This window comes from Solanum stenotomum, chromosome 2 (genome assembly GCF_019186545.1).
Source record: "Solanum stenotomum isolate F172 chromosome 2, ASM1918654v1, whole genome shotgun sequence".
NCBI lineage: Eukaryota > Viridiplantae > Streptophyta > Magnoliopsida > Solanales > Solanaceae > Solanum > Solanum stenotomum.
Genome location: NC_064283.1, coordinates 57,697,559 through 57,721,407, shown reverse-complemented (window position 1 = coordinate 57,721,407; position 23,849 = coordinate 57,697,559). Strand labels below are relative to the sequence as shown.

General features: G+C 30.5%; 3 protein-coding genes across 3 annotated transcripts in view; 2 read left to right on the top strand and 1 right to left on the bottom strand.

The window, feature by feature from the left end:
- Positions 1-5,021, top strand: part of LOC125854948 (ABC transporter A family member 1) — a 31,123-nt gene extending 26,102 nt beyond the window's left edge. The window contains exons 31-40 of the mRNA XM_049534556.1: positions 226-361; positions 1,597-1,676; positions 1,860-1,967; positions 2,155-2,305; positions 3,117-3,253; positions 3,353-3,427; positions 3,511-3,814; positions 3,922-4,055; positions 4,397-4,455; positions 4,544-5,021. Of these exons, the coding sequence (XP_049390513.1) occupies positions 226-361; positions 1,597-1,676; positions 1,860-1,967; positions 2,155-2,305; positions 3,117-3,253; positions 3,353-3,427; positions 3,511-3,814; positions 3,922-4,055; positions 4,397-4,455; positions 4,544-4,625 (1,266 nt within the window). The 3' untranslated portion in view covers positions 4,626-5,021. The remainder of the gene's footprint in view (positions 1-225; positions 362-1,596; positions 1,677-1,859; positions 1,968-2,154; positions 2,306-3,116; positions 3,254-3,352; positions 3,428-3,510; positions 3,815-3,921; positions 4,056-4,396; positions 4,456-4,543) is intronic.
- A 2,955-nt stretch (positions 5,022-7,976) lies between these two features.
- On the top strand, positions 7,977-10,855 carry LOC125854952 (cation/H(+) antiporter 28). Its single transcript, XM_049534559.1, has 4 exons — positions 7,977-8,158; positions 8,292-9,287; positions 9,561-10,154; positions 10,235-10,855. Exons 1-4 carry the CDS (start codon positions 7,985-7,987, stop codon positions 10,844-10,846), a joined length of 2,376 nt encoding a protein of 791 aa, XP_049390516.1. The 5' UTR covers positions 7,977-7,984; the 3' UTR covers positions 10,847-10,855.
- A 2,798-nt stretch (positions 10,856-13,653) lies between these two features.
- Positions 13,654-16,261, bottom strand: LOC125854962 (heat stress transcription factor B-3). The gene is made up of 2 exons (XM_049534573.1): positions 15,560-16,261; positions 13,654-14,334 (listed from the first exon to the last, which is right to left on the bottom strand). The coding sequence occupies exons 1-2, from the start codon at positions 15,818-15,820 to the stop codon at positions 13,849-13,851; spliced, it is 747 nt and encodes a 248-aa protein (XP_049390530.1). The 5' UTR covers positions 15,821-16,261; the 3' UTR covers positions 13,654-13,848.
- Between the last annotated feature and the right edge of the window lie 7,588 nt (positions 16,262-23,849).

The window sequence follows — 23,849 nt, the reverse complement described above, 5'->3', positions numbered from 1 at the left end:
TCAAATCACCGTAGAGACGAAAGAAGAATACTAGGTGATTTCTTCACATTTGTTCTAGCCTGAACATTCTTAGTGGACAGAGTAACCTGGTATCTGTTGCTAGTGGGAGGTGGGCAAGTATCCCGTGGAATTAGCCAAGGTGTGAAAGCGGACCTTGACACCAGGGTTATAAAAAAAATAAAAATGAGTGTTAATTATGTTCAATTATGTATGCAACTTTTTCAGGTCTATCCCGGAGGGAAGTCCCAAGTTCCAAAAGCTGCTGTCCATTCACTGACTTTCTCTGTCCAAGAAGGAGAGTGTTTTGGGTTCTTAGGAACTAATGGAGCAGGAAAGACAACAACACTGTCAATGCTATCTGGTACAATCTGTTCTGCAGCATTTTATTTTATATGTTAAATAATTTTATTAACAAATGGGGAATAAAACCTGTATACAAGCTGTATACCAAAAGAAGAGAACCTACATTAACATATGGTTCTCAACAAAAGAGACCCAATCATCTATACAAATAGGGACCTTATAAGTACACCAAAACGAAACTAGCGACGAAGCACTACTCTATAACTTTACAAAATCTTGCTCCACGCCTTCAAAAGCCCTCCTATTTCTCTCTTTCCAAGTGACCCACATGATTGCAATAGGGGAAAACACGCCATACCCTTGAGCTTCTCTTCCCTCTCCTATGAGTCTTGCAAAGCCTCCTTCACTGTGCCCGGCATCACCCATTGCATCCTAAACAAATTGAGGATCACCCACCATAACCGATTAGCCACCTTGCGGTGCAATAGGAGATGATCTATATTTTCACCTGCACTCTTACACATAAAGCACCAACTAACGTAGGTGATCCTCCTCTTTCCCAGATTTTCCGGTGTTAAAATCGCACAGCTGCCAACCATACAAAGAAACACACCTTCCTCGAAACTCTAGGAATCCAAATAGAGTCATGGGGGAAAGTACCTTCCTCTCTCACTAGTAACCTCTTATAGAAAGAGCTAACGGTGAATAATCCATTTCCACTCTCTCGCCAGCTCCATACATCCGTTAAATTGTTAGGAGTGGTTAGCCCATACAAAAACTGAATCGGATTATGTGATTCTTCAATCTCCCAATCATGCAGGTTCCTTCTGAATCTAAAGTCCCAATGAATAACCCCCTCAAGAGACCATCGATTATTTTGGATTGTCGTCTCTCTTACATAATGTTATTCTGTGTGGTCTTGCGCCCAGCTGTGAGTATATGCATTTTTGTGATAATAGAGAAAGTACAAAACCACTTTATATTTATATCATCAATTGCTGGAAAACAGCCTAGCTATTGACAATCTGTTTCTCTTGGTAATTGGTTGGTTTAAATTTCTTAAAGTTCCTCAGGTACTTTAATTATGCTTCTTTTTAACCATTTCATGTTTTTACTAAAACAAAACATGAAGGATATTTCATTCTAACTAGTTATGTCTGTGTTTTAAACTACTTATTTTGTTCCTACCTGCAAACACTGTGCTTACATCCTACTGTGCTTCTACTTTTCTTCATTTCTTTTGAAAAATCAACCAACGTTGGGTCAAATATTCACTTAAATTTACTATTGCAGGAGAGGAATACCCTAGTGATGGAACGGCATTTATTTTTGGTAAAGATATACGTGCAGATCCCAAGGTTGCTCGTAGACATGTACGTATCCTTCTTCTTGTATAATGAAGTCAGTTCCATTTTGCTATCAAAGATTAGTTATCAAAAAAATGAATTAAAAGAAAAAGACTAACACAGCTGGATCTAGGACATTCTCAAAAATGTTAGATCTATAGCTAATATACTATCTATAGCTAATAAACTTTCTATGTCTTCTCCGTGCAGATTGGATATTGTCCTCAGTTTGACGCTTTACTAGAATTTCTGACTGTCCAAGAACATCTTGAGCTCTACGCAAGAATTAAAGGAGTACCAGAGTATGATCTGGAAGATGTATGTCGCTCTTGATTTCATATGTCCAAAAGTGTACTCGAATTTGATGCTATCATAATTTAGCTAAACTTTCATGACTGCAAATTAGTCAAAAAATAATCTACTCGTGAATATCTTCTTATGTCTGTTAGCTGAAGTTGTCTTTGTTGACCATCAAATAGTTTTTAACTCTTGTAGATCTTGACAGGTTGTTATGCAAAAGATGCTCGAGTTTGACCTGATGAAGCATGCAAATAAACCATCTTTTGCCTTGAGCGGAGGAAACAAGTGCAAGTTATCAGTTGCAATTGCAATGATTGGAGATCCTCCTATCGTCATTCTTGATGAGCCATCCACAGGTCATTAGTCACCTCTAAACTGTTCTCCTTATGTTTGTATTTCTTTTCCCTTTTGGGATCTCGTTTCATGCTCTGGCCTCCAAATCAAACTTAATACTCCTTCTGTCCCAATCTATGTTAAGGTGTGTAACTGGGAACGGAGTTCAAGAATGTGGTCTAAGATAAGCCATAGATATTCGTGTAGCTATAGCCTATAAATCATCACATTAAGAGTAAAAAATGTATTTTAAAGTTAAATTGTTGCTAAATATAGAAAAATGTCATTATTTTTGTGACTGACTAAAAAGGAAAGAGTCACATAAAGTGAAATAGAGGGAGTAATATCTTTGCATTACTAAATACAGGCATTTTACTGCAATAGAGATAAATTTGTAATGTTCGCACATTTACATATGTTTACACAATTAAAGAGCCTTTTAAGTATTTTGAAATCTCACATACTGAGGAAGATTCCTTCAATTGAATGATGAATTCAATGATAAACCTCTTATCAAGCACCCCTATTTGTATGTCCGCGCGAGTGTGTAGGTATATATATATATATATATATATATATGTAAAATACACCCGAAATTCTATCAGTCAACAGATGATTACATATCCCTGTACTAGACAATCAGTTTTTCTTCCACATTTTTGCATTCTCATGTTTGGATGTACCAAAAATGCACACATTCAAAGTGGAATGCTGAATCTAACAGCTTTTGGAAAATCCCAGTCCGAGGCAATCTATTTTCCGTTCACATCTTCGCTCAACTTTGTCTAGATGCTTCTATTACAAAATCTTGATTTCTATTGTCAATTTTTCCAGGTATGGATCCTATTGCCAAACGTTTCATGTGGGAAGTTATATCTCGTTTGTCAACTAGACGAGGAAAGACAGCTGTAATTTTAACTACTCACAGCATGAATGAGGCTCAAGCCCTGTGCACAAGGATTGGGATAATGGTATCTAACCAGTGTGCTTACATTGTCTATATATTATATTCATGTTCCAAAGGCCTAATTCAATGATTTTTTTCCCTCTTATTCTTTATGCATTACAAGGTTGGAGGCAGGTTGAGGTGTCTTGGTAGCTCTCAGCACTTGAAAACGCGCTTCGGGAACCATCTTGAACTAGAGGTACTTGTGACCGTTGTTTTTCAGCACTCATTTTTTAATATCATTATCTGTAACTGTACGTTCTTCTGTATCTTTATCTTCAGGTTAAACCAGTTGAAGTCAGCTCTATGGATCTGGAAAATCTCTGCTTAATAATTCAAGAAAAGCTATTCGATATTCGTCCTCACTCTAGGAGTATACTAAATGACATTGAAGTCTGCATTGGAGGTACTAACTCTATAGTCTCAGGAGACGCATCGGCGGCAGAAATAAGCTTATCAAAGGAAATGATCATGGCTGTTGGACAGTGGTTTGGCAATGAAGAAAGAGTGAAAGCATTAGTATCTGCAACTGAAGACTCCTGTAAGATTTTCGGTGACCAGTTGTCAGAGCAGTTGGCTCGTGATGGTACGTCAACCTATTTCCTTAAGTTGTCTCCAGTTCACAGATAAGTGCATCTTATGTGAGTAATAATTTATTATTTGCTTGCCTGTCTCTTTTACAAATCATGCCAGGTGGACTCCCGTTGCCGATATTCTGTGAGTGGTGGTTGGCTAAGGAGAAGTTTACCAAAATCCATTCATTCATTCAGTCTTCATTTCCTGATGCCACATTTCAAGGTTGCAATGGATTGAGTGTCAAGTATCAGGTAATTTCCATTTGAACATGACGTAGCTCTTTTTATCCGTTACTCCTCGTTAGGTTGATATATAACATGATACTTTTCACCATCCATACAAAACCGTTCTTTTCTAACCAAGAGTGTGTAGACAACAAGTGGCAAGAGCCAGAAATTTTATTGAGGGGTGTCAAAATATAAAAAAGTAGACATAAAGGGAATCAACCTATAGTATTTAACCTAGCCAAACAATGTAATCTTCCAATGACACCCCTCAGCATAATGGCTCCGTCACTGCAGACAACTATTTCATAACTTTTAACATGTGGTCATCGTCTTCAGCAACTGATGAGTTCTTAAAATTGTTTCAGCTCCCTTGTGGAGAAGGTCTATCACTCGCTGATGTTTTCGGGTACATAGAGAGGAACAGGTACGCTTTCCTTCATACTTAGTTCTTTTACGAGGTACGTTCTTATGTTCTCAGTGCTGATCAAGTTGCAAACTTATAAAATCGACAGAAACCAGCTTGGGATATCAGAGTACAACGTCAGCCAATCAACACTTGAATCGATTTTCAATCATTTAGCAGCAAGCTCGTGAATCTTCCTTACCACATCCAACAGCATTGTTCCCCTCTTCGTTTTTTTCCCAGTTCGAATAGGGTCTACTTTTTCTGAGAGATCAACATTTTCGTTCAGTATTATCGATGGCCTCAATGAGTTCTTCCGGTGATTCCCTATATGTAATGGTTCTTTCGCGCTGTACAGTAAAGATGATCACATTTTACCTTAACACAATTTAAAATGTAGCATCTTCAGATCATGTTACTGTATTCAAGTGCAGCAGCATGAGTTGATGATCTGGGATGGGGAATGATTTATTTTTTTCCCGATTACTTCCCTTTGCTTCAATTCTTTTGAGCTAAGAGTCTATTGAAAACAGTCTCTTTGCCCCATAAAGGTAGGGGTAGGGTTTACATAGATCCTACCCTTTTCAAACTCCTCTTGTGGGATTACGTTGGCTATGTTGTTACTTCCCTTTGCCTCAATTGTGTTTTAATTTTTGGGTTCTTTCTCTAGTAAGCTAGCTAGCGGTATGTCCATTGTGATTTGTGTGTTTCACCTTTTCTTAAGTGGCGGAGTTGGGATTTTTACCAAAGAAATTTGAAGTACAAAAGAGTAAATGCATGAAGAAGCCAATGGGATTCAATATCTCCTCTAAGTGCTTAAAAATAATTTTGATCTTATATATATAATGTACGAAGAGTTTGGATGAACTCTCTTACGCCTATAGCTTCGCCCCGGCTACTAGGTATTACTCAAAATGAATATTAGAAAATTTGGAAGTCTTTAAAGTGTCCCTCTTTCATGCACATAAATGTGTGGTTTAGCAATCAATATTGGAGTACCCAAATCCTAGCGTATGTGAAAAATGTTAGGTTATTTCTTTTCATTTAGGGTGTTTGGATTGGCTTTTTAAGTGACTTATAAGTTAAAAGCTAAGGGGTTGTTTGGTGTGATGGATAAGGGGAGTTAATCCCAGGATAAATTTTAAGTATCCATTATTTGGTTGTTTGGTTGCAAAGCTTGAGATAAATTATCCCAGGATTATGAATTAGTGCTGGGATAAGTTATCCCTCATATTGGGTGGTATAGTAATTCCGGGATAACTTATCCCGGGATAAAATAGGTAAATGACAAATGTATCCCTTTAAATCCTTTTTATACATCATTTTTCACATCTATGTATATATTATATATATATATATATACATTTTTTAATACCATGTATAATAATATTTACTACTCCTTATTTTTATGATAATTATACATATTTTTCTATTAAAAAATTATACTATATAAATATAATTTTTATTTAGAATTTATTTGACTAATTCTTATGTTTATTTTATTTTGATTTCTCATACATTTTCTTCTCTTTAATAAACTGAAGAGGGAAGTTCTATTTTTAAGCTATATAAGAAAAAAGTTATATTTTTAAATACACATGGTACTTATCATGGGAATACATAAACAAAAATATTTAAATTAAATAAAATAAAAGCTTTATTTTAAAAAATGAATAACTAAAGCTCGCAAAGAAAAATTTAAAAAGTTTAAATATAGTGAAGGGTAATTTAGTAAACAAACACTTGTTCTTAAATTTTATTAATATATATTATTTTGAATACAATAAACCAAACACTCGATAAGAAATAATTCCAGGACAACTTATCCCATCATAACTAATCCAACATAACTTATCCCATCATAACTCATATTCAAACCAAACGACCCCGAAAAGTCATAAGTTAGGAATATCTAACTTTTAGTTTTTGGCTTTTTTGGTACTTTTTCAGCCTAAAGAAAGTGCTTAAACCATTTTTTGAGTTACCAAACACTTTCAAAATTAAAAAAGCGCTTTAAAGTTAAGGGGTCATTTGGTTGAGGGATAAAAATAAATAGTCCTGGAATAAGAAGTTAGTCTTGGGATAAAATTATGTTGTCTTATTTGGTTGACATGTTTGGGATAACTTATCTCACCAATAGTGATGGGATAAGTTATTCCAGGATAACTAATCCCAAGATAATTAATCTTGTAATAACTAGTTCCCAACCAAACAACCCCTTATCTAATAAAAGTGAATGATTCTAAGCAAGGGAGGTGTATGAGTGTTTTTTCATGATAGTCATATTAATTGATATAACATATAATATTAGATCTTGAAAAATTTGGGGAATAAGTAATTAATGTTGAGAGTAAAACATGAAAAGAGAAAAAAAAAAGTTTTTTTTATGCTAAAAGTGAGAAGTAAAGTAACAAAATATTTTTGAGTGAACTGGGGAATATTTGACAGCTTTCTTCTACTTTTCAATGGTAAGATTTACCCAAAAATTCATAGGAAATTTTGTTGTAGCAACTGTGTGTTTAGTGTGTTCGGTTTGTTAACATGAAAAAGACAAAAAGTTGCTTGTGCGGCCGCTCATTTCCTTTTACTTTGAATGTATAACAAGAAAAAGACAAAAAGTTGCTTGTGCATCCGCTCATTTCCTTTTACTTTGAATGTACTACTGTTTTCAGAATAAAATTTTGCTTTATTTGAAAATCAGTGTTTGATCATGAAAATTTGAAATTTAAGTTGAAGTTTTATATCAAGTTCGAAAAACAACTTATAACTTATTTAAACTCATTCTAAAATAGTAGTATATTCAAAGATGAATATTATTCCACATATTGTAAAAAGTATAACTAAACACAACTCAAACTTCATATAGTAAAATGAAAAATATTTGAAATAAATTAGGGCCTTAAATGGGGAATACTAAAGCATAATTAATTATTTTTCCTACATTTCATTATTATTGATAAAGTATTATTACATTTTATAACTAAGTAAAAAATTGTACTTACACTTAAATAAATTATAGATATAAAAAATTAATGCTATTGAACCCGTGCACAACACAAGCTATCCATAACTAGTTTGATATATGTTGCGAGAGTTAGTGGATACTCAATATTACTCGAGATGCAGTCAAACTGATCGAGACTCGATATGCCATCGCTATGAAAGTATTTTTGAGTCCTTGTGACATCCTCATAGACAAATGGAGTCAATTAAGTTTACAATTTCCTCAAGCTACCTTTCTTATATTCAAAATGAAGGTTCAACTCCGAAAATAAAAAAAATATATCATTTGTTACATTTTATATGACGGTATTGATTAGGCATAAGTTTATAAAAGAAGAAATATTTTTTATTACACAAACTAAACATGTAGTTATACAGTCAAATTTCTTTATAACACTTCGAATAATAATATTATTAGCTAGTTAGTAGGAGACATATGAGCAAGAGTAAAAGGATCCCCATTTCTTGAGGAATTAATTCCAAATAACAATGGATTCATTTCATTCATTTTTCTCTTTCTGCTAATTGATCTGAAGAAGAAATAAAAATGGATTTCTTGAAACAGAACGATACGAAAGTAGAATGTCGAAATCAAATTACCATAAGAATTGCATCAATGTCTATTTACCTCTTAGGTTTCTTCTTCGCCATGTTCTTATGTAACTGTGTCCACCTCCTCCTTCGTCCTATCTCCCAGCCTCGTATCATTGCAGAATCCATTGTAAGTGTAGTAATATTAGGCCTCTTATTATAATTTAATAATGGCTTTAGGTCACTAATTTTATTGAGACGTGCTTGTTTTACTAACAGAAGTTAGTTCTAATAGATATACATGATGATGCATATACATACAGGTGGGATTGCTACTTAGCAATCTTGAATTCGTTCGTTCAAGGTTCTTAAACGATAGTGAAGTTCAACAGACATTGAATTACATTGTGGATGCTATTATGGTGTGTCACATGTTTGTTGTTGGATTAGAGATTGATCCAAATATATTCCTCCAATTAACTTTACCAGAGGCGAAAGTCGCGTATTCAGGGGTACTTACAACTTTTGTTTTAGCATGTCTGATCACTCCACTTCTCAATATATCTAAACAATCAAATGCTGTGTTCAGTTCATGCCTCGCGATTGTTCTAGCTGGAACAGATTCACCTCTGTTAACTCGATTGATAACTGATCTGAAGATTGGTAAATCAGACATTGGTAGATTTATTGTTGATGCGGGGATACACTCTGATGTTGTATCGATCCTGTTGATTGCTATTGGATTTCTCATATTCGATCCTGATAAGAACTTTCAGAATCGTAGTGTGATAATGATGTTGAAGATGATGGCGATTTTGGTGTTTCAGACATTGTTAGCATCGAAAGTAGTACCATCTGTTATGAAATGGGTGAATAATGAAAATCCTGAAGGGAAACCTATGAAAGGATCACATTTAGTTGTGGCATTAGCATTTATAATCTTAATATGTAGTATGTCACCAGTTGTTGGTTATAGCAAAGTTTTGAGTGCATTTTTGGTTGGTTTGTTTATGCCAAGAGAGGGAAGAATATCAAAAATGATGATTGGGAAAGTGAATTATATTTTTAGGACAATTTTTTATCCATTGTTTTTCTTTTGGGTTGGAACTGAGGCTAAACTTTCTGAATTTGAGGCTGGTAAAATTGCTTCATGGGGCAAAATTATTATTCCATTTATAATTGCAACAAGTGGTAAAGTTGTTGGTTCTGTTGTTTCTGGATTGATGCTTGGATTTCACTGGCCTGAATCAGTTGCTACTGGATTGTTACTCAATATCAAGGGTCATTTTCAAGTCTACTTGGCTATTAATGCATATCGGGTATGTCTCGCTCGTCCTAGAATAAGTATAAACACTCAAACTTGGCCTCAACAGGTAAGTAAACGCTCCAACTTTGAGTATACACAGATCAAGACAACTCAACTTGTCTGCACTGTGTTAGTTGAGACAAAGGTAAGGTAGTGTTTGCTTGTTAGTTAAGGTCAAGTTTGACTGCCTGTGTTATGTATTATGTCTGTTTCTTTGGTTTTCTCCTTTATGATGGTGATTGTTTTTGTTCGTTCATGTGATTTGATTTATGATTTGTGGATGCAGATGAATGTCATAAGTATGTCAACAAGTATCGCGTTGGTGTTTGTAACGTTTCTAACCATAATATACACCCCGGTAGTCGTGGCAAAAATTATTGAACGTGCAAGGAGACGTTCACCAACACAGAAAATGGCATTACAATGTGTCAATCCGGTGAATGAGCTTCGAATATTGCTCTGCATTCGCAGTCCTCAAGATGTTTACTCAGCAATAAACTTCATGGAAATTTCGCGAGGGCCAGTAAATCCAGGGATAATGGTCTACTTAACTGATATGATCGATTTAACAGATAAAATTGCAGCAACATTGATAACTCAAGGCGAGGGGATTGATGCTGTAACTGTGACTGACCCTACGGTAGTTGAAATGAGAGAGAAAATCACTCAAGATGTCAACGCTTATTTAAACGAGAACTGTCAAGGTGTTAGCTTACGACGAATGATGGCACTTTCTACCATCAATAACATGCATCAAGACATAAGTATCCTTGCTGAGGACCTGATGGTACATCTTGTTATACTTCCTTTTCATAAGAATCAAGAGGAAGATGGACGACTTCAGGTCGGTCATACAGGCTTTCGTCATATCAATCGTAAGGTATGTCAAGCAAAATTCTCATTTTAGTACATTCTGTAGTGGACCATTTTGTAACTTGTACTATGTATGATCTATCTCAGGTTCTTCGAAATGCACCTTGTTCAGTAGGGATACTAGTAGACAGAGGACTTGGTAAAACAGTGATCGCGAGATCATCCATTTCCCTCAATGCAGCAGTGATATTCATCGGTGGAAAGGATGACAGAGAAGCACTTGTGTATGCAGGACGTGTAGCACGACATCCTGGAGTAAAGTTAACTGTAATTAGATTCTTGTTAGAAGCCGCGGGAGATAGTGTATCATCAAGAATTAGTAAAGCAAAAGTTAATACTAGTGAACATTTAGAAGAAATGAAGATAGATGATGAGTGTTTTGCTGAGTTTTACGACAAACATGTTGCTGGTGGACGCGTTGCTTACATTGAGAAATACCTCATAAATTCTGGACAGACATTTTCGACATTAAGGTCGTTAGAAGGGCAATATGGTTTGTTTATCGTGGGACGGGGAGGGCGGGTTAATTCAGTGTTAACAGTAGGGATGAGTGATTGGGAAGAATGTCCTGAGTTAGGTCCTATTGGTGATATTCTTTCAGCTTCTGATTTCTCAGTAACTGCATCTGTTTTGATCATTCAACAACATAGTCTTAAAGGAGAATTAGATGGACTTCATGATGAATTCTCAATCATGTAACATGTTTATATATATATTCAAGTTATTATAACATACTAGTACTAGTCAATTTCTTCAATTTCAACAACAGATAATGGTCGGAAACACATCTGAACTATCACTAGTTCACTTTTGCGAGTTTTCTACCTAAACTATAATAACATACACATCCGATGAGTGGGGACTGGAGATGGTGGTGTATACACAATCTTACCTCTACCTTGTGAAGGTAGAGATGTTGTTTCTGATATATAGACCCTCGGCTCAAGTGAAATATATATAAAATAATGGAAATTAATTGGTATCTTTATCACATGCATTAGCCAAAGTTTATTTGTTTTTGTTCATTCTTGTTGCAACAAGATGGACTTTGAAAAAAACAATAGCAAACATAAATAGTATGATAAACAAAGTAAAGTAAACAACATAATAGTAAAATCAAAGAATACGATAGTAGAAGAATCATATATTTATATAAAAGAGAACCCTAGGTCTGCCTACGTAGCGCCACCACAAGCAAGAATTTCCATTTAAATTTATTTATTTTCAAAAATACCCTTTTCCTTTCATGAAAAGATGTAATTTTTATGAAAAATTGTGACTTTTATGAACAATTGCGACTTTTATGAACAGTTGCGACTTTTATGAAAAATTGTGACTTTTATGAAAGGTTGTAACTTTTCCAAAGAGTTGTGACAATCCCGATAAGGCACAATAAGCATTTGTTCACACTACCCTTTTTGTCTATAAATACAGGGATTTCCTCTCATTTTAAAACAACAAAAATTCTAAACTTCTTCTTCTTTTGGCACAATTAAATATTCGTGTACTTTGCTCCTGTTGAGTGGCTCACTAACATCATTGTTTTTGTATCAATACACTTGTGAATAGAATCATTCCATCCTGAGATGATCTATTCCTTTAAACCTCAGTTACTAGAGGGGAATAATTTCCTTAAGGGTACATTGTGCATTCAGTGGGCTCAATTTTTTCATTTCTGTTTCATTCTATTGTTATAGATCCTGGTATATTTTTTACAGACATTAATTTATGCTTATGATATTAATTGTTGTTTTTGAGTACATGTTTTTAACTTTGTTGTTTATGTTTCTGTCAAGTTATTGTTATAAGTATTTGTTAATACAGATAAAGATTATTTATTTATTAGAAAATTTAATATATCATGTTGATGTTCATCTAATTTCCCAAAACTATCAAATAGTAACACTTCCTGGAGGCAAAAGGATAAATTATAAAATCAAATTAAAGATGATTGATTGAAGGATAAATGATAAGATGTTATAATTATCATTTTCCTTTATATTATTAATGTTACTACATAATCTTGTATGTAAGACAACATTGTGTTTTAATTTTAATGACTGATAGGTTTTAAGTATTATTTTATATATTTTGTGAAATCAAATTCCCGCGCGAAGTGCGGGTAGTTTTACTAGTTACTAATAATATTATTGATAACCAACTATTACTAACTATTTATCAAAACGCACCTCAAAATTAATGAGTCAGTTGTCACGTGGATAGAATTTTATGGGCAAATTAAGGTGCCATGCGCTTTTTAGCGATTGTAAAATTCAAACACTTGGTCTAGTCAACTTCAAATAGTTTTGATAAATATAGTATGAAAAACAAGCACCAAATAGTTCAGCTATGAAACTCGCAAAAAAATGATACATGAAATGCAGTTTCTCTCTTGGCCTTTGGAACAGAGGGGAGAGGGAAGAGAAAAAAACGTCTTTCGCACAAATGTGTTGTCATCCTTATAGAAAAAAGTAAAATCATTTTGTTATGATTTGAGAGATCATTATGATTTGGTGGAGCTATAATATTAGGTATAACTTCGAATGAATATAATAATTTTTGCTTAAAATTTGTATTAAAGTTCATCAAAAATATATATGTGTGTGTTTAATATGAAAACAATGACTAATTAAACAAGTTATGAATTTAATAACAAGTTAAAATTTATAAACTTTAAATTTCGACTCTGCCAATAATTTTAATATTTAGTCAAGCTTTGAGAATTCTTATCATGACTTTCAAACTCTTCAAAAATTTATCTTATATTTCGTCTATAAATCACCTTTTTCTTCTTTTTGGTATGATCAAAATAGTCAAGTCTTCTTTTTGAAGGCAACTTTAATTTATTTCATCACAATAAATGTTTTTATTTTTAAAATATTAGTGGTTTATATAGAAGACAAAATCCTATTTTTGTTATGTATTTCAAGTTCATTGAACACTGTTTTGTCATTTTCTTCTTTTTCATGTCCCACATAAAAGTTGAATTTTGAATCTCTAATCAATTACAGAATATAAAATCTCTAAGATTTTGACCATCTCTATATTTCCATAATTTAATGCCACGTTATTTTGATGTTACTCCATCCATATTTAATAATAAAAATAAAATAGATATAAAATAGTTAATTATTTTTTGATTTTTTAAATTAAACAAATAAAACTGAATATTAATAGTATAATGAACAAGCAAAAGTAAATCGAGGGAATATATCGAAATATAAATTATTTAAAATCAGAGACGAAGCTACGACAAGTAAAGGGTGATTATTTGAACTCTCTTCGTCAAAAAATTATATTGTATATATAAATCGAGTATTACTTTTCATACATATTCAAGCTTTGGCCACTCTTTGCAAAATTGTACCCCGACACTGATCGATATATCATTGTAACATTTCTAACAACTGAAATATATATATATGCTAACTATGGCTAGAAAGCTTAATAAAGCAAATTAACTTTTGGCATAGTTTAGAAAAGCAAATGATTAATTGAAATTTTTTATTAGCATTTCACATGAAAATAACACTTGCAAAATTTATACAACTTAGGTATATATCTCCACTTAATTAGTAGTCACTACATGCTAATTAATACTATTAATTTTGCATGAAATAATACAAAATAACATATATAGTACAACTATTACATATATTATTAATTAATCACTTGATTATTTTTCTCTCTAAATTTCTACTTTATTTGCATAATTGAGAGAGAAAAACACTAGCTATTTCATTAAGTTCAACTCTTTTTCTCTTCCTCTCCATTTCTTCTTTAACTTCTAATCGTACTCCAAATAACATTGGCTTTTTTTCTTCTTCTTTCTCTGGATTTTTAGCAAATATTGTAACAATATTCATTAATTCTTTGCACTTGTTTTTCATGAGTGAAAGCTCAGAGCTAAGGACTCCATTTTCCATTTTCAACCTTTTATTCTCATCGACAAGATTTATATATTCAGATGATGATGAAGTTGATGATGATGATCTTTGATCTTCTTCTGTAATATTATCTTTCTTGTTGTTACTATTCGCATCTTGGCTTTGTCCACCATTGTTGTTTGGTTGTTGCCTATTTGTCCATGCTTTTCTTCGACGAATTTCACGGAGTAAATTCTTTTCTCCCTTTTTGAACTTATCGTTGCTGAACTCCCATCGACTTGTTGTAATTTTACGAAAACCCTAATGTTATTTATGCAAAATGGATGATTAGAATAAATTTCAAGAATCATATGAAAAATAAACATTCGATTCAAAAAATGAAAATCATATTGTATGTAATTATTCGTCTCGAACTTAAATAATAATTGCCTCAAAAGATAAGAAGCTTCTTAATTAATCCATGAAAAATAGTGCACATTTTTAATCTCCACTACCTTTTCCACTTTATTAGTGAAGAAACATGAGCAATTAAAAAGGTTAATAAATAGTAAAAACACTATTATTACGCATGCTAATTCAAAAGTGTACAAATAAGACAAACTTAATCCAAAGTGATTAACTATTTTGTGAGTACTTTTGACAATTAGCAATACATGCATCTTATTTTGACAGCCTATAATTGTTATTATTAACCTAAGCTCTAAGTTAGTATGATTTATGTCAATAATATAATCATTATTTTAATGTCAACTCCAAAATCATGATACGTAGTTCTATTAGTTGAGCCCACAAAAGATCCTTTGTGATCTTAATTTTGTTTTACAAATAACAAGAATTAAGTTGTTTTCTTTAAATCTTTTTTACTTTAAGATACCAACAATTAAATTTTATTATATAATCAAAAGAATTAAACTACTCAAGCTACACGTGATTATTACAATGACTAGTTAATTAAATACACTTTCATTATCAAATATATATATCGATTAATAATTTAATTTCTATGTATTTAATTTAAAAAAATAACCATTTTTGTTGAGGGGAGGAAAATAAATTCGATTTTTAAAATAAAATAAAATTAGTTTTTAATAAATCACAAATTAAAACGAGAAAACGATTTAACTCATATTTTCTTAAGGAATTTTTTTTTGTAGTGAATAATTTTTCGACAAAAATAAGAAATTAATTCAACACGTGTTTGTTGTATTAGAAACACGGTTTTTCCAAAGGATATTTTTGTCGGTAACTATATATATAATTATATATCATCGAAATAGTTTCCGACGGCACATTTCCAATGGACTTTCATCGGAGAAAATCGTGTTTTTTCTTAATACATGTTCTAAAAAAAAGTTTAAACATTTGAGTTATATTTATTGATCTGATGCAAACACAAAACGCAGATAACATTTTTATCGGAAAAAATGTGTTATCCTAATATTATATGTTCTAAAAGGGTTTAAACATTTACGTTATATTCATTGATTTGATGTAAATATTCGAGGCGAATATATTGAAAACTTACATAGGTATTGAGCTGCCGGACAAAGCTTGAAAAGTTGCTATGTTTGAAGAGTGTAGGTAACAAATCCCTTGCAAATTCCGCCGGCTGCCATACAACAAACGCCGATCCATCGGAATTCCAAGAAACGACGTCGTCCGTCGCCGGATCTTCCACCAACATGTAGGTTTTCAACAAAAATGGTGATGGTGATGACTTCTTCATCACAACATACTCTAACAAACTCTTTTCATCACTTACTTGAACTTCTTCTAATACCTCCATAACAAAAAACCAAAAAAAAGGAAATATTTTTTTTTTTCAAGAAAATTGGTAAAATGAGTAGAGAAACACAAAATAAACAACCCCTTTTTGTTTATTTTGTTGTTGGAGTTTTTGAAAACCTAGAAAATTGTTAAAACAAGAAATTAAACACAAAAAAAATGAACCTTTTTGTATATTTTTTTTTCAAGAAAATTTGTGAAATGAGTAGAGAAACACAAAATGATCAACCCCTTTTTGGGATTTTTGAAAAAAAAAATTATTAAAATTATTTTGTTAGATAGAAGAAAGAGTGGAGAAAAGAAGAAGGGCAGTTAAGAACTCCCAACCCCAACAATAGAAACCTAACACGACTCCGAAGTTCATGAGAAATGCAAAGATAATTTTTTCTTTCTTTTGAACTTTTTTTTTTTTTGTCAAAAGAATGAAACTTTTGTATTGTGCTTACATCTTCTTATATAGTAGTAGTAGAATCAGAAAGTCATATATATATACATATATCAAGATAATTTGTGGTCGTGGTGGGACAAATGAAATGTCTAATTGAACTAATTGACTTTGTAAATAATCCATAAGATGTGAACATATTCGTCTTTTAAATATGAATTTGTGTCGCGTAGAATTCAATAAGGGGAAATTGTTTTCTATAAGATTTTCTTCATTTCTTGGATAATTATCGAAAAAAAAGTTAATTGTCTATGTTGTAGCTAGTATATATTAGTTTTAAACATGTAGTTTTTTACTTTTGATATTTGTTATTATTTATTGTCTATTGTATTTTAATTATAACATTATTTTACTGTTCTTTTGAATGTAGTATGTACTTTGTTTTTCTTATTAATTGACATATTTTTTTTATTGTTATTTTCTTTTTTCATAAATACTTCGATTTGAAGCACCTGAGCACATAGGGCCTTTGGGAAATATATAGACCTTCACAATATATGGGTTATATGAGTCCGAAGTCTAAAGGGTAAAAAAAAATTGTCAAAAATTCCAAAAGGGCACATCACTTTTTATTCTAACCAAAAGGGCAAAATCGCTGTCCTAGCAGCGATTTCGTCTAAAAAATTTTTTTATTTTTTTAATTAAAAATCGCTGCTGTGACAGCAATTTTGTAAAAAAAAATAAAATTATTTTTTATTAAAAATCGCTGCCACAGCAGCGATTTTGTAAATTTTTTTTTTTTTTTTAATTAAAAATCGTTGCTTTTTCTTTAAAAAAATTAAAACGGCACATCAAAAAAAAAAAATAACCAAAAGGGCTTCTGACAAAACAAAAATAAAAATCGTTGCATATTTTCTCAAAAAAAAAAAAAACTTTTTTTCTTCAAAATCGCTGCTATAGCAGCAAATTTGGTTAAGAATTTAAAAAAAAAAAGTTTTTTTTTTAAATTTAATATTCTTTTATTATTATTTATGATATATAATTCAATTTTCCTCATGCTTCAACAATTTTATTGAGTATACTGTCGTCTTATTTATCATTTTTATATTATTAATAAGTAATAATAGGAATGAAAATAATAGCATTCGGCATGAAAAACGCTGCCCCTGCAGCGATGTGTAAGGATAAAAAAATACTGACTTAAAATCGCTGCCACAGCAAAAAAAATAAAAAAAAATTTTACAATGGCAGTGATTTTTAATTAAAAAAAAAAAATTTTACAAAATCGCTGCCGTAAGAAAATTTTTTATTTTTATTTTTTTACAAAATCACTGCTGTGGCAACGATTTTTAATTAAAAAATTTTTTTAGATGAAATCACTGCTAGGGCAGCGATTTCGTCATTTTGTCAAAGGAAAATCGCTGCTGACACAGCGATTTTGCCCTTTTGGTTAGAATAAAAAGTGATGTGCCTTTTTGGAATTTTTGACAATTTTTTTTGTTCTTTAGGCTCCGGACTCTGGGTTATATTATAAGATTCATATTCTATTTGTTGCACGGGATATGTTATTATGTTGTTGCTAACTGTTTAATATGAACAAAAGAAAAATACTACTTCTACCTTATTTATACGATATAATTTTCATACAGATTCAAATAAATCGCTTCCTTTAATTAATTACTTTTATCTTCAAAATCAATCATATTAAGTTAACATGTAAGAACAAACTTTTAATAACAAGTTAAAATACGAGGTAGCCTCTAAAATAAAGTAATAATTCTCATTATTGATAGCGTAAAAAATAATTATTTAGGCATTATAGATATATCATTGTATATGACCTAAATTATTACTATATAATTATTTAGTTGTTTGACTTGAACTCTTTGTTTGAATTTGGATAATATATCATTATATTGTATTCTTTGTGTAAAATACCTCATTGCAACGTGTACTCTTTTTTTTTTTGACTATACAAACGTGTGAGCATAAACATGTTACTTATTCAATATATATTTAATGTAGAAACAACTACAAGTAGTTACTTACAAAATTAATCAAAATTTGGTCCCACTTGGGTTGAGATTATTATTGTAAGACAAAAAAATTTTCAAAAGTTAGGAATAGAATGTTTCAAATTTGGTACTGTACTAGAATTGAATTATATTATGTTTCATTTACTGTTCAATTATCTGATACATGTGTTGATCGGTAGTAATTAATTAATATATTATAATAAATAAAGAATAGTGTGATAATTATTTAGCAGTAATAATTAATATAATTATCGTTATCTTATATTTAACAATAATAATTAATAATCAATACTTTATATAAGTATCTTTTAAAAACATTTTCTCTATTTCTACAAGAGATAGTGGTAAGACTCCACTTATAAGATTTTACTGTGTATATATAGTTATTGTTGTTGTACTTGATATAAATATTATTAATAACTTTAGTGACTTTCGATTTAATGACATTAATACAATTATTTAGTAGATATTTTTGCTATAATAAAAGAAATCTATTGTCACTAAATCAAAACCAAATTAAAAGAAAAAGTTCATTTTTTAAGTAACCATCACTCTATATTTGTTGGGAGAAAATAAGCAGTACAAGTGGCAATCAATATATATTGATAATTTAGTAGTAATTGTTTGTAGGGCCACTGTCCTTTTTTCTAATCAAAGGTATTGACTAAAGAATTTTTGCTTGTGTGGGACCGTACGTAACGATGGTAGAGTTGGTGCAGTAAATGGTATCACATAAAAAAAAAGTCTACAATTGATTTCCTCAAAGTTAATACTTTTTTAGTTTAGTTTGTTGTATCAAACTTGTCTATTAGTATGTGGTTTCTAAGCTATTAGACATGAGCGGGTTTATCTTTTGAACAATTAAAGAATAGCGCAGAATAGAAGTGTACAAAATCGAATTGGAAAATCGAGTCAAATCAGAAAAAAAAAATTGGTTTGATTTGACTTGGTTTTTTTTTTTTAAATCCGACTATATTTGGGTTGATTTGGTTTTAACTATAAAAAAAAAATCAACCCGAGACCAAATCAACCCAACTTTATATATGTAAGTTTTAAAATCTATTGTATGCATAATAGTATTTACTTTGATATATTTTTTAAATATTGCATATACTTTTTCATAATTTTTTATCTTTAACATATTTTTTCAAGTTTTTTGAAACTTATAGTCCATAAATGGTAGTAATTCTAATAACTCAATTCAAAATCAAATTAATACTAATGCTAACAAAAAAAATCAACACTAAGAATGATAATAATGTTGAATACTTATTTTTTAGTTTTACATTAGTTTAGACATTTAAATACATAACCTAATTTTATTTTTTCTTTAATGTTTAATCATGTAATTACTCCATACTTAATAGGCTTATTTTAGTATGACTTAGTACTTTTAAATTATGATCATTTTTATTATGACTTATTAATTTGCAATATTTATTTTATGCGATTTTATTATTTTTGAATATTTCAGTCACCACTCATCTCATATTTTGTGTTATTTTCTTAAGAAATGTCTTAGATAATTGTATTTTGGTTGGACTAAGGAAATATCTAGAGTACAAGTTAATTATATGTTTGTACGAATATTTTACCAAAAAAAAAACACAAAAACCTAAAAAATCCTGAGGTTTATTAGTTTATTTTGATTTATAAATTTAAAAATTCGACACAAATAGTTTGGTTTGATATTTGAAAAACTCGAACTAACCCAAAAAAATCCAAAATTCAAAAACTGAGTTTTATTAATTCAGTTTGATTTATAAATTAAAAAAATTGACACTAATAATTTAATATTATAGGGAAAATGCATAAGTACCCCCAATCGATATGCCCAAAATCTCAGAGAGACACTTATACTATACTAAGGTCTTATTACCCCCGAATCTATTTTATAAATAATTTTCTACTCCTTTTCGACCTACGTGGCACTATCTTCTAGGCCCAGCACGTGTTGACAATTTTTTCAAGTTATATGATTGATAGTGCCACGTAGGCCAAAAAAAGATAGAAAATTATTCATAAAATAAGTTTAGGGGGTAATAGGACCTTAGTATAATATAAGTGTATCACTGAGATTTCGGACATAGATTGAAAAATAGTTATGTATTTTTCCTCTAAAAAATCTGAATCAACCCAATCATGTATGCCAACTGATGTATTTCTCGGGTTAGTATTTTGGCAACAATATTGACCAGACAATTATAATAGGAAAAAATTTAATAATATTTAAGATGATATACCATGTGGATAAAGTCATAATACTTCCAAAATATATTCTTGCAAAGTTAGTTTGTATTTTCCATTCAACTTAGAGGAGCTTGAAATTATATACTTTATTTCTTATTTTAAAATTTTTATAATTAAAATAAGTATCTAATGTGCAAATTGCTTTTCCTTTTGGATTTTTCGTTGGAAACAAAAATACTTTATTGACTTTTTGTGTTTTTCTATCTAAAAAAAAATTATATTGGATTTTATAAGACGTAATATCTACAGTAGAGTAGTTAAAAAAAGATGCTCCAGGTAAATTCTTCAAAGATAAACTAATCGTTTATAAAATAAGAACTAAACAATATTTACGAATGACGTGGCATAGTAATCAATGAAGGTGAAATGAAGTTACAAGAGATAGATTAATTAAGGCCTAATTAATGTTCAAAATTTCAAAAGAGATGAAAAAAATATATATATGTGATTTCTTTTCATCGATTTATTTAATCTTAGGAGAAAAAAAGTTAATCGATAAATATGTCAGCGAAAATAATATGTACTTATCTAATGAAATAGTTCTAAACTACCTAAATTACGTAACGTTTAAATCGACAAACATGAGATTAAAAAAAGAACTAACAGTTTTGCATGTCTATATAATTAAAGGAACATATTACAATTACTCTAAAAAGAATAATTATCATGATTTTATCAATGTCCTTAATTAGAATAATTAATACATTTCAAACACAACTAAAACACACAAATTTCCAACCAAAATTTCTGACATAGTCTATCGACAATTGGCCTGAATTTACATGAATCCTTATAACAATTTCAAGTTTAATTTATACATCAGAATAATTATAAAAAGTCAAATATTTATAGATATCATATGTGTTTCCACAAAAAGCTACTAATTTTTTATTAATTCATAGATCACGGATTACACTCCACATCCATCATTATTCCAATGAATATTCCATCAAAAATCTTATATTTCTGTTGCATTTTGATAAAAACGTTCGTTAAAATTCGCGATTTTTTAATAATGGATTTTATACTGTTGAAAAGTTGATTCATGGCACTTGGACGTATTCAAAGTTTCTAAAGTTTGGTTTGGGTAGCTGAATTTTTTTGACCCCCCCCCCCCCCCCCCCCCCCCCNCCCCCCCCCCCCCACGCCCACCACACTACCCTATCTCTTTATTTAGTTCTAGACTAATTTGTTTTTCTATACTAATTATTTCTTTTTAATAATTTCTACTTATCTACCTACATGTTTGTTATTTAATTTCTTTGTCTAAAAGTAGCTTTTTCTTTCTTTCACCAACCACAATATAATATCTTTCCTCTTTTCACACTTGAATGAAATGCTTCTTTCAAGGAAGGTAAGGTGTGAAAGAGGAATTTAATCTATTAGACTTTGTATTCTTATCTAAACATGAATATATTTAGTGGGGACGAGATTCTTCTATTTCTAATAGAAGATTCGAGTTTGAATCTTGAAAATGATAATATTTTTCGATCAATCTTATATGAGACGCATTATGCATATTTGAATTAATTGAATCAATAAATTTTAAATATTGAATGATGATATATTATAAAAAGGTCATTTGTCTTTAGTGATGAATTCAAAATTATGAGTTTTGATTTGGACGGTGGTTTCTTATTTAGAAGGAAAAATATGCGGAACAATGACAAACATTTAGCCTATATTAAGTACTATAGCTAATTAGCTACAGTTTAAGAAAATTATAATTTGCGGTTATAATTTTCCTAATTTTTGCTATTTGTCTGATTTGTATAAATCCAAAATTTGTATAATTCGGTTCTTGATTATATAAATTCATGATTTTGTACATGCTTACTCTAGCTATTTGTATACGATTTATGAAAAAATCATACTATAATTAATCTTATTTGTATATTGGCAAGCGAAATATACAAATTAACGGAGTACTGAAAAAATTCTAAATGTATAAATACAGAAATTTGTATATACTTACTCTATTTGTATATTCGCAAGCGAAATAATAAACAAACCGCAGCCTCCATAGCAAAACTATAGTTATAGAACGCAATTATCAAAATTATAGCTATAGAGCCTTATTATATCTATTATATTTATTATTCTCAAATTTTGTCTATTTACAAACATAAACATTAAAGAGTGATTAAGGGAGGACAAGGGTATGTGGTTATATTATTTTATAAGAATAAGCACGATCCTTACGCTCTTCACTCGAGTTTTTGAATTCGAATCTTGAGTTTAGAGTGATTTTCTTTTTAATGACCCCTATACGATTAGACTAGTAGACTAGTAAATTTCATATTTCGAATAGTTATATCAAATAAATTTATTTTAATTAATATATTGAAAAGATTATTATATTCAATGATAGATTCAAAAGTTAGACATTATATATGACTTTTAATTTGAAAAATAGGTTGTGAAATAATATAAGTATATATCAATTTGGCTAGACATGCAATAAAAATTAAAAAAAATTCATCCGATGTCTAGTATCAGCATTGGAGTCCGACTCATTCAGATTCACAGGTAGACCCTATTTGAGGTAGCGCTCTCTTTTAAGAAATTTTTTTGTACCCAAAACTTGAATTTGAGATTCTAATTAAGGGAAGACAGACTCATCCACTGCACCACATCCTTTGGTCTACGTAAATCTATTGTTAAAGGATCCTCTTTGTCCCATCACTTTGATTATACACAATAACGTGATACTTGTTTTGGAATAAAATTTTTAGTATGGTAGTATATTAATTATTCGAATATATTTAATTAATTAGGTAAAGTGCACTATTAATTCTTAATTAAATTTTTATTAGGTAAACAATTTAATTTAACAGTTTAAATTATTTTAAGAGTAGAAAATCATGACCTCCAACTATTGACACTGTAATTAATTATCTCAACAACTTTTGGAAGGTTTCATCATATGTTCATATAATTTGCTAATCTATATATACAATGGAGAAATAAATATTTTTAAAAGGGAACTTTCGCAAATAGCCACTATAATAAATTTAATTATGTTTTATAACTATAATTTGTATATTTACGGGTTGTAGCTATAGTTTAAGCTGTCTCGTTTGTATAATTCGCGGGTACATTTGTATAATTTTGTTATTTTTGTATAAACTCAAAATAACTAATTTATACAAATATAAACATCTGAACTTTAAACAATTTATATAAATTATATTATACAAAATTACATTACATTATGCACATGTGAAAGTTGACAGATATAGTACGATTGGATTGATGGATGGTGCACTATCCTTCTCCCAATCATTTCTCAGCAAAACCAATGAGTACAACTTATTAAAGGGAAACTACGAAAAAGATCTTAGAACTAGCTGTCTCAA